Consider the following 12,623-nt stretch of genomic DNA (forward strand, 5'->3'; position numbering starts at 1 on the left):
TGTTTCACTGTGTCATGGCTGAACGACGACATGGATAACATACAGCTGGCTGAACAGCTGCCTCCGGTAACACAAGGGGTGACGGCCTTTAGTTGTCAATAACAGCTGGTGCATGAAATCTAATATTAAGTCTCAAGGTTTTGCTCGCCTGAGGTAGTCTCATGATAAGCTGTAGACCACACTATTTACCAATAGTTTATCTACTATTTACCATAACAAACCTATGCTGGCACTAAGACCACACTCAACGAGCTGTATAAGGCAATAAACAAGAAAATTCTCATCCAGAAGTGGCGCTCCTAGTGGCCGGGGACTTTAATGCAGGCAAGCTTAAATCCGTTTTACCTAATTTCTACCAGCATGTTACATGTGCAGCCAGAGGAAAAAAACTCTAGACCACCTTTACTTCACACAGAGATGCGTACAAAGCACGCCCTCCATTTGGCAAATCTGACCATAACTCTATCCTCCTGACTCGTGCTTACACGAAAAAACTAAAGCAGGAAGTAGCAGTGACTCACTCAATACGGAAGTGGTCAGATGCCACAGATGCTAAGCTAAGCTACACCACATCTGTCATTGTCTTCATCAATAAGTGCATTGATAACGTCTTCCCCACAGTGACCGTACGTACATACCCCAACCAGAAGTCATGGATTACAGTCAACATCCGCACTGAGATAAAAGGTAGAGCTGCCACTTTTAAGGAGCGGGACTCTAACCCAGACACTTTATTTTTTATTTTTTTATTTCACCTTTATTTAACCAGGTAGGCTAGTTGAGAACAAGTTCTCATTTACAACTGTGACCTGGCCAAGATAAAGAAAAGCAGTGCAACAAACAACAACAGAGTTACACATGGAATAAGCAAACAGTCAATAATACAATAGAAAAAGTCTATATACAGTGTGTGCAAATGAGGTAGGATAAGGGAGGTAAGGCAATAAATAGGCCATAGTGGTGAAATAATTACAATATAGCAATTAAACACTGGAGTGATAGATGTGCAGAAGATGAGTGTGCAAGTAGAGATACTGGGGTGCAAAGGAGCAAAATAAATAACAGTATGGGGATGAGGTAGTTGGATGGGCTATTTACAGATTGGCTATGTACAGGTGCAGTCATCTGTGAGCTGCTCTGACATCTGGTGCTTAAAGTTAGTGAGGGAGATATGGGTCTCCAGCTTCAGTGATTTTTGCAGTTCGTTCCAGTCATTGGCAGCAGAGAACTGGAAGGAAAGGCGGCCAAAGGATGAATTGGCTTTGGGAGTGACCAGTGAAATACCTGCTGGAGCGCGTGCTACGGGTCGGTGCTGCTGTGGTGACCAGTGAGCTGAGATAAGGCGGGGCTTTACCTAGCAAAGACTTATAGACGACCTGGAGCCAGTGGGTTTGGCGACGAATATGAAGCGAGGGCTAGCCAACGAGAGCATACAGGTTGCAGTGGTGGGTAGTATATGTGGCTTTGGTGACAAAACAGATGGCACTGTTTTGCACTGCATCCAGTTTGTTGAGTAGAGTGTTGGAGGCTATTTTGTAAATGACATCGCCAAAGTCGAGGATCGGTAGGATGGTCAGTTTTACGAGGGTATGTTTTGCAGCATGAGTGAAGGATGCTTTGTTGCGAAATAGGAAGCCAATTCTTGATTTAACTTTGGATTGGAGATGTTTGATGTGAGTCTGGAAGGAGAGTTTACAGTCTAACCAGACACCTAGGTGTTTGTAGTTGTCCACATATTCTAAGTCAGAACCGTCCAGAATAGTGATGCTGGATGGGCGGGCAGGTGCGGGCAGCGATCGATTGAAGAGCATGCATTTAGTTTTACTTGCATTTAAGAGCCGTTGGAGGCCTCGGGAGGAGTGTTGTATGGCATTGAAACTCGTTTGGAGGTTTGTTAGCACAGTGTCCAAAGAAGGGCCAGATGTATACAGAATGGTGTCGTCTGCGTAGAGGTGGATCAGAGAATCACCAGCAGCAAGGACGACATCATTGATGTATACAGAGAAAAGAGTTGTCCCGAGAATTGAACCCTGTGGCACCCCCATATAGACTGTCATAGGTCTGGACAACAGCCCCTCCGATTGACACACTGAACTCTGTCTGAGAAGTAGTTGGTGAACCAGGCGAGGCAGTCATTTAAGAAACTAAGGCTGTTGAGTCTGCCAATAAGTATGTGGTGATTGACAGAGTCGAAAGCCTTGGCCAGGTCGATGAATACGGCTGCACAGTATTGTCTCTTATCGATGGCGGTTATGATATCGTTTAGGACCTTGAGCGTGGCTGAGGTGCATCCATGACCACCTCGGAAACCAGATTGCATAGCGGAGAAGTTACAGTAGGATTCGAAATGGTCGGTGATCTGTTTCACTTGGCTTTCGAAGACCTTAGAAAGGCAGAGTAGGAAATAAGAATTGTATGAAATCCCGCTATGCCCTCCGACGAACCATCAAACAGGCAAAGTGTCAATAGAGGACTAAGAATCAATCGTACTACGCTGGCTCCGATGCAAGCCCTGCCACATCCGACCAGCAAACTATTACAAACTACAAAGGGAAGCACAGCCACGAGCTGCCCAGTGACATGAGCCTACCAGATGAGCTAAGTAACTTCTATGCGCACTTCGAGGCAAGCAACACTGAAGCATGCATAAGAGCACCAGCTGCTCCGAATGACTGTGTGATCACGCTCTCCGTAGCCGATGTGAGCAAGACCTTTAAACAGTTCAACATTCACAAGGCTGCAGGGCCAGACAGATTATCAGGATGTGTACTCCAAGCATGCGCTGACCAGCTGACAAGTGTCTTCACTGACATTTTCAGCCTGTCCCTGTCCGAGTCTGTAATGCCATGTTTTAAGCAGACCACCATAGTCCCTGTGCCCAAGAACACAAAGGTAACCTGCCTAAATGCCTACCGACCCGTAGCACTCATGTCTGTAGCCATGAACTGCTTTAAAAGGCTGGTGGTCATGGCTCACATCAACACCATTGTCCCAGAAACCTTAGACCCACTCCAATTTGCATACTGCCCCAACAGATCCACAGATAATGCAATCTCTATTGCACTCCGCACTGCCCTGGACAAAAGGAACAGCTATGTGAAAATGCTATTCATTGACTACAGCTCAGCGTTCAACACCATAGTGCCCTCAAAGCTCATCACTAAGCTAAGGACCCTGGGACTAAACACCTACCTCTGCAACTGGAACCTGGACTTCCTGACGGGCTGCCCCCATGTAGTAAGGTTAGGTAACAACACATCCGCCACGCTGATCCTCAACACGGGGGCCCCTCAGGGATGCGTGCCCCGTCCCCTCCTGTACTCCCTGTTCACCCATGACTGCATGACCAAGCACGACTCCAACACCATCATTAAGTTTGCAGACGACACAACAGTGGTAGGCCTGATCACCGACAATGATGAGACAGCCTATAGGGAGGAGGTCAGATACCTGGCAGTGTGCAAGGACAACAACCTCTCCCTCAACGTGATCAAGACAAAGGAGATGATCGTGGACTACAGGAAAAGGAGCGCCAAGCACACCCCCATTCTCATTGACAGGGCTGTAGTGGAGTAGGTTGAGAGGTTCTAGTTCCTTGATGTCCACATCACCAAATAACTGGCATGGGCCAAACACACCAAGACAGTCGTGAAGAGGGCACGACAACGCCTATTCCCCTTCCGGAGACTGAAAAGATTTGGGTCCTCAGATCCTCAAAAAGTTCAACAGCTGCACCATCGCAAGCATCCTGACTGGTTGCATCACTGCCTGGGATGGCAAGCGGCTTCTAAACAGCTTCTACCCCCAAGCCATAAGACTCCTGAACAGCTAATCAAATGGCTACCTGGACTACTGCATTGTTGGTTAAGGGCTTGTAAGTAAGCATTTCACAGGCGCATGTGACAAATGGAATTTGACGCGATACGCTTTTTAACGTACATTGTACCACCACACGGTAAAGGTGAATGCACCAATTTGTAAGTCGCTCTGGATAAGAGTGTTTGCTAAATGACGTAAATGTAAATGCAACGCACCAGTTGAAAGTATTTAAAGCATGTGGTACACAGAGCGCAACGCAGCCTAGTGCGGCATCCCCAATGTAGTGTTGCGGACTGCTCCATTGACAATGAATGACTTCCGCGAGAACTAATCTGATGGGCATAAATTCTGGATCGAGTCAATGACGTTTCAATGGGAGTAGGTGTGTGCAATATGTAAAATAGCTGGAGCCTTCATAAGACTATCAGACCTGAATTGAATTAAGCGCATTTCTCAAGTATTTCAAAGTCTGCAGTCTTGTCAAATTCCATTTTTCCTCTTCCATGGACCGCATTGGCGAAAATGGCTGCCACATTGAACCTGTAGTTCATGGGCCTCACATTTCTTTTCATTGGATATTGGGGATAGATTTGAACTACAGACAATTGGGCCTAAGGGTGGATTTCAATTATACATTCTAACAGACAATGAAAATCCAATAAGAAGCATGAATTGGCACACCAATTTTTTTTGGGGGGGGAGTAGAAGTGCTGATTAACAGAATAGTACACTTGTGTAAAAATAAATAAGGATTGTCGCACACTATATGCTCCCTATAATTTTATGGAGTAAACGCCTAAGGAGAATATTTAGGGTGAGCAAGACTATCTGTATATATTTTTAGATTCTTACCAGTTGCAATTAACATAAATAGAAAAGTCCCCAAAGTGCAAACCCCACCCACCTGGCACTCCAGGTAGGCTAAAGGAAAAAATATATATTTGAAAGATTTTATACGGTATTTTAACCCAGGTCTGCTTTTTAACAATAAGAAAACAACCAAGTGAAATGTTTCTCTTCCTCTCAGGGCGCCACGTCCCATCACTTGGGACAGAACTTCTCGCGGATGTTTGAGATTGTGTTCGAGGACCCCAAGAAGCCAGGTGAAAAGCAGCTGGCATATCAGAACTCGTGGGGCATCACCACCCGCACCATCGGCGTGCTCACCATGGTCCACGGTGACAACATGGGCCTGGTGCTGCCCCCCAAAGTCGCATGTCTCCAGGTACGTTTTTTTTATTCTACCAGGAAATTCTTATTTACAATGATGGCAAAAGGTAAATGATTTAGATTTGTAAAACAACCTTTATTAGCATGAGTCAAGTTGACGTAATAAATTCAGTGCCAATTCAAAATGATATAACTCTGCATCTTTTCCTGCTCCTCTTCTCACCAAGGTGATCATCATCCCATGTGGTATCACGGCCTCTCTGCCCGAGGCTGAGAAAGATGTTCTCTTGGCCCAGTGCTCCAAGTACCTGGCTCGGCTGCAGAGGGGAGAGATCCGAGTCAAGGCAGACCTCAGAGAAAACTACTCCCCTGGCTGGAAGTTCAACCACTGGGAGCTCAAGGTAAAACCACAACTCCTGGCCATGTTCTGGTCACTTTGTAAGAGCGTGGCTCTAGCAATGCCAGGGTCGTGGGTTCGATTCCCACTGGGGTCATACGCAAAGTAGTAGTAGTTGTTGTTGTTATTACTCCCCACATCCCCTTTTAGGGGTTTGTAATCTTGTCATTCAGTGCTTCCTCTACAATGGACCGCACTGGCTGAAATGACTGCCACCGTGAACCTGTAGTCCATGGGTCTCCTGTCCCATCTCCATGGATCCTGGGGATACATTTGTACTACTGACAATTAGATTATTTCAGGGATGAACTTCTCATCAGTCCAATATTAGGTGTCTAATCAAAGGGAAATGTCTCACTCTATTTCCATCTCTATCTTTTTCTCTTGCTCATTCACTCTTGTTCTCTTTCCCTTTCCCCTCTCTCTCTCTTCCCCTCCCTCTCTCCATCCATCCTTCTAAGGGTGTGCCCATTCGTCTAGAAGTGGGTCCTAAGGACCTGAAGCAGGGTCAGTGTGTGGCCGTGAGGAGAGACACAGGGGAGAAGATCACCCTGCCCGAGGCCGACACAGAGAAGAGGCTCACACAGCTACTGGAGGACATCCAGACCAACCTCTTCAAGAGGTAGAATGCATGTACATTCACGCACTCATACAAGTGTGTAGACACACACTCCACAAATTTCTTGTTAACAAACTATAGTTTTGGCAAGTCGGTTAGGACATCTACTTTGTGAATGACACAAGTCATTTTTCCAACAATTGTTTACAGACAGATTATTTCACTTAGAATTCACTGTATCACAATTCCAGTGGGTCAGAAGATTACATACACTAAATTGACTGTGCCTTTAAACAGCTTGGAAAATTCCAGAAAATGATGTCATGGCTTCAGAAGCTTCTGATAGGCTAATTGACATCATTTGAGTCAATTGGAGGTGTACCTGTGGATGTATTTCAAGGCCTACCTTCAAACTCAGTGCCTCTTTGCTTGACATCATGGGAAAATCAAAAGAAATCAGCCAAGACCTCAGGAAAAATATTGTAGACCTCCACAAGTCTGGTTCATCCTAGGGAGCAATTTCCAAATGCCTGAAGGTACCACGTTCATCTGTACAAACAATAGTACGCAAGTATAATCACCATGGGACCACGCAGCCGTCATACCGCTCAGGAAGGAGACGCATTCTGTCTCTTAGAGATGAATGTACTTTGGTGCGAGAAGTGCAAATCAATCCCAGAACAACAGCAAAGGACCTTGTGAAGATGCTGGAGGAAACGGGTACAAAAGTATCTATATCCACAGTAAAATGAGTCCTATATCGACATACCGCCATAAAAAAGCCAGACTACGGTTTGCAACTGCACATGGGGACAAAGATCATACTTTTTGGAGAAATAGAACTGTTTAGACTAAACTGTTTGACCATAATGACCATCGTTATGTTTGGAGGAAAAAGGGGGAGGCTTGCAAGCCGAAGAACACCGTCCCAACCGTGAAGCATTGGGGTGGCAGCATCATGTTGTGGGGGTGCTTTGCTGCAGGAGGGACTGGTGCACTTCACAAAATAGATGGCATCATGAGGCAGGAAAATTATGTGGCTATATTGAAGCAACATCTCAAGACATCAGTCAGGAAGTTAAAGCTTGGTTGCAAATGGGTCTTCCAAATGGACAATGACCCCAAGCATACTTCCAAAGTTGTGGCAAAATGGCTTAAGGACAACAAAGTCAAGGTATTGGAGTGGCTATCACAAAGCCCTGACCTCAATCCTATAGAAAATGTGTGGGCAGAACTGAAAAACATGTGCACGCAAGGAGCCCTACAAACCTGACTCGGTTACACCAGCTGTCAGGAGGAATGGGCCAAAATTCACCCAACTTATCGTGGGAAGCTTGTGGAAGGCTACCCAAAACGGTTGACCCAAGTTAAGCAATTTAAAGGCAATGCTACCAAATACTAATTGAGTGTATGTAAACTTCTGACCCACTGGGAACGTGATGAAAGAAATTAAAGCTGAAATCATTCTCTCTACTATTATTCTGACATTTCACATTATTAAAATAAAGTGGTTATCCTAATTGACCTAAGACAGGGAATTTTTACTAGGATTAAATGTCAGGAATTGTGAAAAGCTGAGTTTAAATGTATTTGGCTAAGGTGTATGTAAGCTTCCGACTTCAACTGTACAGTCGTGGCCAAAAGTTTTGAATAACACACATTATTTTTCACAGAGTCTGCTGCCTCAGTTTGTATGATGGCAATTTGTGTTAACTCGAAATGACACAACGACAAGGTTCCAGTTTAACAAAGTTTACTATACTGTATGACAAGGTAGCCATTCCACTCAAGGCTAGGTCCATCAACAACTAAACTTCCTGCGCAGGTGCACTCTTGACAGAGTGATAGCCCCTTAATAACAGAATTATAGGGATACTTAAAACATGAACTTAACAATTTGCATATACTCCCGAATGTTATGAAGCGTGATCAGATGAATTGCAATGAATTGCAAAGTCCCTCTTTGCCATGCAAATTAACTAAATCCCCCCTCAAAAAACATTTCCACTGCATTTCAGCCCTGCCACAAAAGGACTAGCTGACATGTCAGTGATTCTCTTGTAAACAGAGGTGTGAGTGTTGACGAGGACAAGGCTGGAGATCACTCTAACATGCTGATTGAGTTCGAATAACAGACTGGAAGCTTCAAAAGGAGGGTGGTGCTTGGAATCATTGTTCTTCCTTTGTCAACCATGGTTACCTGCAAGGAAACATGTGCCGTCAACGTTGCTTTGCACAAAAAGGGCTTCACAGGCAAGGATATTGCTGCCGGTAAGATTGCACCTAAATCAACCATTTATCGGATCATCAAGAACTTCAAGGAGAGCGGTTCAATTGTTGTGAAGAAAGTCCAGCAAGCACCAGGACCGTCTCCTAAAGTTGATTCAGCTGCGGGATCGGGGCACCACCAGTACAGAGCTTGCTCAGGAATGGCAGCAGGCAGGTGTGAGTGCATCTGCATGCACAGTGAGGCAAAGACTTTTGGTGGATGGCCTGGTGTCAAGAAGGGCAGCAAAGAAGCCACTTCTCTCCAGGAAAAACATCAGGGACAGACTAACATTCTGCAAAAGGTACAGGGAGGTACTGCTGAGGACTGGGGTAAAGTCATTTTCTCTGATGAATCCCCTTTCTGATTGTTTGGGGCGTCCGGAAAAAAGCTTGTCCGGAGAAGACAAGGCGAGCGCTACCATCAGTCCTGTGTCATGCCAACAGTAAAGCATTCTGAGACCGTTCATGTGTGGGGTTGCTTCTCAGCCAAGGGAGTGGGCTCACAATTTTGCCTAAGAACACAGCCATGAATAAAGAATGGTCTCTACACATCCTCCGAGAGCAACTTCTCCTAACCATCCAGGAACAGTTTGGTGACGAACAATGCCTTTTCCAGCATGAGGCAAAAGTGATAACTAAGTGGCTCGGGGAACAAAACATCGATATTTTGGGTCCATGGCCAGCAACCTCCCCAGACCTTAATCCCATTGAGAACTTGTGGTCAATCCTCAAGAGGCGGGTGGACAAACAAAAACCCACAAATTCTGACAAACTCCAAGCATTGATTATGCAAGAATGGGCTGCCATCAGTCAGGATGCTGCCCAGAAGTTAATTGACAGCATGCCAGGGAGGACTGCAGAGGTCTTGAAAAAGAAGGGTCAACACTGCAAATATTGACTCTTTGCATCAACTTCATGTAATTGTCAAAAGCCTTTGACACTTATGAAATGCTTGTAATTATACTTCAGTATTCCATAGTAACACCTGACAAAAATATCTAAAGACACTGAAGCAGCAAACTCTTTGGAAATTAATATTTGTGTCATTCTCAACTTTTAGCCACAACTGTACATGCTCTCTCTCTCTGTCTCTCTGTCTCTCTGTCTCTCTGTCTCTCTGTCTCTCTCTCTCTGTCTCTCTGTCTCTCTCTCTCTCTGTGTCTCTCTCTCTGTGTCTCTGTTTGTGTCTCAGCTACTGCACTGGAGCTGATGTACTCCACACACATGTCACCTGTCGAATCCTGGACTAATTTCAAATTTTTATGTGTCGCAGGGCATCAGACGACTTGAACAAGCACATGGTGGTAGCAGACTCTATGGAACAGTTCCAGAAAGACCTAGACCAGGGCAGGGTGAGTTACTGTTTATCTGTTATTTTGAACCTTCATCAGAGATTAAGTCTTCATGGCCCGTGTGGTAAAGCAGTTACAGCCGCTCACCCCGGCACACATGTAAGCCAGAGTCTGCATGGGTTCGTATCCGGTCCACTGCCCTTTGACTCACCCTTCTCCGTATATCACACTGTACTAGCAATTCAATAAAGCTAAAGAAAACTGACAGGAGTGGGACTGCCCCACTTCCCAAAAAATACAATTTGGGAGGGGAAGTGGGGCAGTCCCACTCCTGTCAGTTTTCTTCACTTCTGGCTGGCTTAACTAATACAAACACACTGACCGTTTATTTTTTTAAATATTTTTTGTTGGGATGTCCACAGATTGTCCAGATCCCCTTCTGTGGAGAAATCGAGTGTGAAGACTGGATCAAGAAGACCACTGCCAAGTATGTATCACTCAAGTATCTCTCAATGACCGTGATGCATATATACGTACATGTGTATGACAAGTCTTGTAATTCTTTATAATCACATCAATATGCATTATCGTCTCTTAGTGAAGTGTTAGCAAATGTAGAATGAAGCTCAATAGATCTGTCAACTCTCTGTCCCCCTCTCCAGGGACCAGGATCTGGAGCCCGGTGCCCCCTCTATGGGTGCAAAGAGCCTGTGCATCCCCTTCAAGCCCCTCAAGCCCCTGCAGCCGGGCCAGATGTGTGTCAGCGGCAAGGAGGCCGCCCAGTACTACACTCTGTTTGGCCGTAGCTACTAAATACACACCTTAAGGGTTTATCTCAATCGTCTGAAATGGCTTCCTTTCCTCGTCACTTCTACTTTGTCTGGGAAATGTGAAGAACTAGATAGTTGAAATTCTCTGGGTGTTTCCCCCTATCATGCTCTTTTGAATGAGCAGAGATTAAGTCACTTCAGACTATTGAGATATACCGAGTCAACACCCCATAGTGTGTTCCCTTTCTTTCAGCCCTTAACCATGTTGCAGTGGTGGCCCAACCCCTCGAAAGTGACTAAAGAAAGGCACTCTCCGTAATCAGCTATTATCCCCCCACTAGCCCCAAATGTAACAAAAAAAGGCATTTTTATACCCAGTGACAGTCTTGTCCCTTTCTCCCTTTCACCCTAACTTATCTCAGGACCTTTTACAGGTTTAAAGATGTCCTTGTACTCAGGCAAGATGTTTTAGTACCTCCCCACTAACTGAACTGACATTGACCCCTCTCTGTCATAGCAATTGGGGGTGGACTAGGGGGTTGTGAGGGTGGTTTCCTGGAGGTTTTAGACATGTTATTCCTGTGTACCAACTCATAGGAATACTCATAGCCCCTCTAGTAATTTAATAGGATCTATGTCATAAACAACCCTCAAAGCTCCAGAATGTGGTGAAAATAGCAGCCATAGAAGCAGTAACAAGGTCAATGGATCTCGACCAAAACAATGGAAATGCGTGGGGGAAAGATCCCGAATCTTCTCATTGCCCCCCCCAGCAAAATGTTCCTACATTTAGGCTGTTATTGTGTATTTCACACTTGAGGTAAAACAAATATAAATAATTATTGTAATAATCAACTGGATTAGAGTTAAAAACAACTGACTACCACCACCGATTTCTTTATGCTAGCTGTGCTACCAGCTTATACGAACGGGAGTTAGCATTTAGCAGTTACTTCTTCTAAACCTGAAAAGGAACTACTTCTAAATTTTATGCAGCGTAAACATCCAAATATATCCAAATCTGCCTTTAGTAATCACATTGTGGGCCTGCTACAATACATCAATAATGAGGGATTTGATGAATATCCACTTTGTTCAATCAGATTTGTTGAATGTGCGCCAATCCGACGTCCTTTTTATCCCCCACGGTCTGCGTTCCATTGACCTCTTTGCCACATCTATATTGGTCAGGGAGAAATCCAAACCAGCCTAATTGAAATTGATGGCAGTAGAGGCATAATCCACATTTTTCTTATGCAGGAAAATAAAAGTAAGGCATGTGATTTCAGAAATTGTGTATTAGAATTGTGAACTTAAAATATTGTAATATCATAAGTAGAGTTTTTATTGCGAATGCCCCTCTAAAACAGTGCTGTCCAACTATTCCTGGAGCGCTACCCTCCTGTAGGTTTTTGCTCTAACCCCAGTTGTAACTAAAAGGATTCAGTTTATCAACCAGCTAATTATTAGAATCAGTTGAGCTAGATTAGGGTTGGAGCGAAAACCTACTGGACAGTAGCGCTCCGGGAACATGGTTGGAGAGCACTGCTCTATAATATATATGGAAAAAGACCATAAATGTCTGCATTTTTGTTTTCTTGGAAAGCTGTGAGTGCTATTATATGATAAAAAAGTTGTAAATGCAACAATATTGTTTTTAAGTACTATCATCAACTGATTTGAGACAGGCTGTGGATTGACAGCATTGTTTGAATGGAATGTTGTCATATTGGCAGATAATTTGAAAAATGCATTGAATCATTCCTCTGAAGCTGGCTAGCAAACATACAGTGCAGATACATTATTCAAATTCATTATTTTACACTATTTATCACAGCACTGGCAAACCATGGTTGACCATCTCCCTGACCAAAATGGCAGACCTTTGTCCCACCATAAGAAGGTTCATATCCATTGTAGCATCCTAATTCTATTGGAATACGTACTATCACATACCTGTACTGTAATTTCTGATTTACTCCAACTAATGCAATTGTAGAACTTATCTATAATAATAAAGGGACTATGAATTTCCACTGTATAGTTTCAGGTGATTTCTGTTTTGGGGAAATGCATTATCATTTGAGTGCTTTTTTATCTGTAAATTATGGCCACTTTATATGAAAATGTGTCGATTCTTGTCCAAACAGGTGCACATCATTGTTCTATGGTCAGTGTGGAAAAGTGAAACTCCACTTTCCCAGAGATCATGTAAAATGGCGCCGGAACAAATGGCAGCAGTTTTACGGGCGCCCAACCAATTGTGCTATTGTAACTTATTTTGTAAATAATGTTTCTGCAACCGTATCTTACGGCAGAAAAGAGCTTCTGGATATCAGGACAGCGAT

The 12,623-nt window shown here is 44.2% G+C and overlaps 1 protein-coding gene and 2 non-coding genes across 7 annotated transcripts in view; all 3 read left to right on the forward strand.

The window, feature by feature from the left end:
* The window catches only part of LOC106561878 (bifunctional glutamate/proline--tRNA ligase), a 58,819-nt gene extending 46,508 nt beyond the window's left edge, over positions 1-12,311 (forward strand). For all 5 annotated transcript variants that reach the window (XM_014126152.3, XM_014126154.3, XM_014126155.3 and 2 more), the window contains 6 exons: positions 4,847-5,044; positions 5,217-5,390; positions 5,848-6,008; positions 9,487-9,565; positions 9,928-9,992; positions 10,168-12,311. In XM_014126152.3, the coding sequence (XP_013981627.1) occupies positions 4,847-5,044; positions 5,217-5,390; positions 5,848-6,008; positions 9,487-9,565; positions 9,928-9,992; positions 10,168-10,318 (828 nt within the window). In that variant the 3' untranslated portion in view covers positions 10,319-12,311. The remainder of the gene's footprint in view (positions 1-4,846; positions 5,045-5,216; positions 5,391-5,847; positions 6,009-9,486; positions 9,566-9,927; positions 9,993-10,167) is intronic.
* LOC123725325 (small nucleolar RNA SNORA5) lies at positions 4,290-4,426 on the forward strand. The gene has a single exon (XR_006757823.1). It is a non-coding gene; the product is annotated as a small nucleolar RNA SNORA5 (small nucleolar RNA).
* Positions 5,542-5,676, forward strand: LOC123725269 (small nucleolar RNA SNORA5). The gene has a single exon (XR_006757770.1). It is a non-coding gene; the product is annotated as a small nucleolar RNA SNORA5 (small nucleolar RNA).
* Positions 12,312-12,623: the final 312 nt, after the last annotated feature.

This window comes from Salmo salar, chromosome 11 (genome assembly GCF_965601325.2).
Source record: "Salmo salar chromosome 11, fSalSal1, whole genome shotgun sequence".
Classification (NCBI taxonomy): Eukaryota; Metazoa; Chordata; class Actinopteri; order Salmoniformes; family Salmonidae; genus Salmo; species Salmo salar.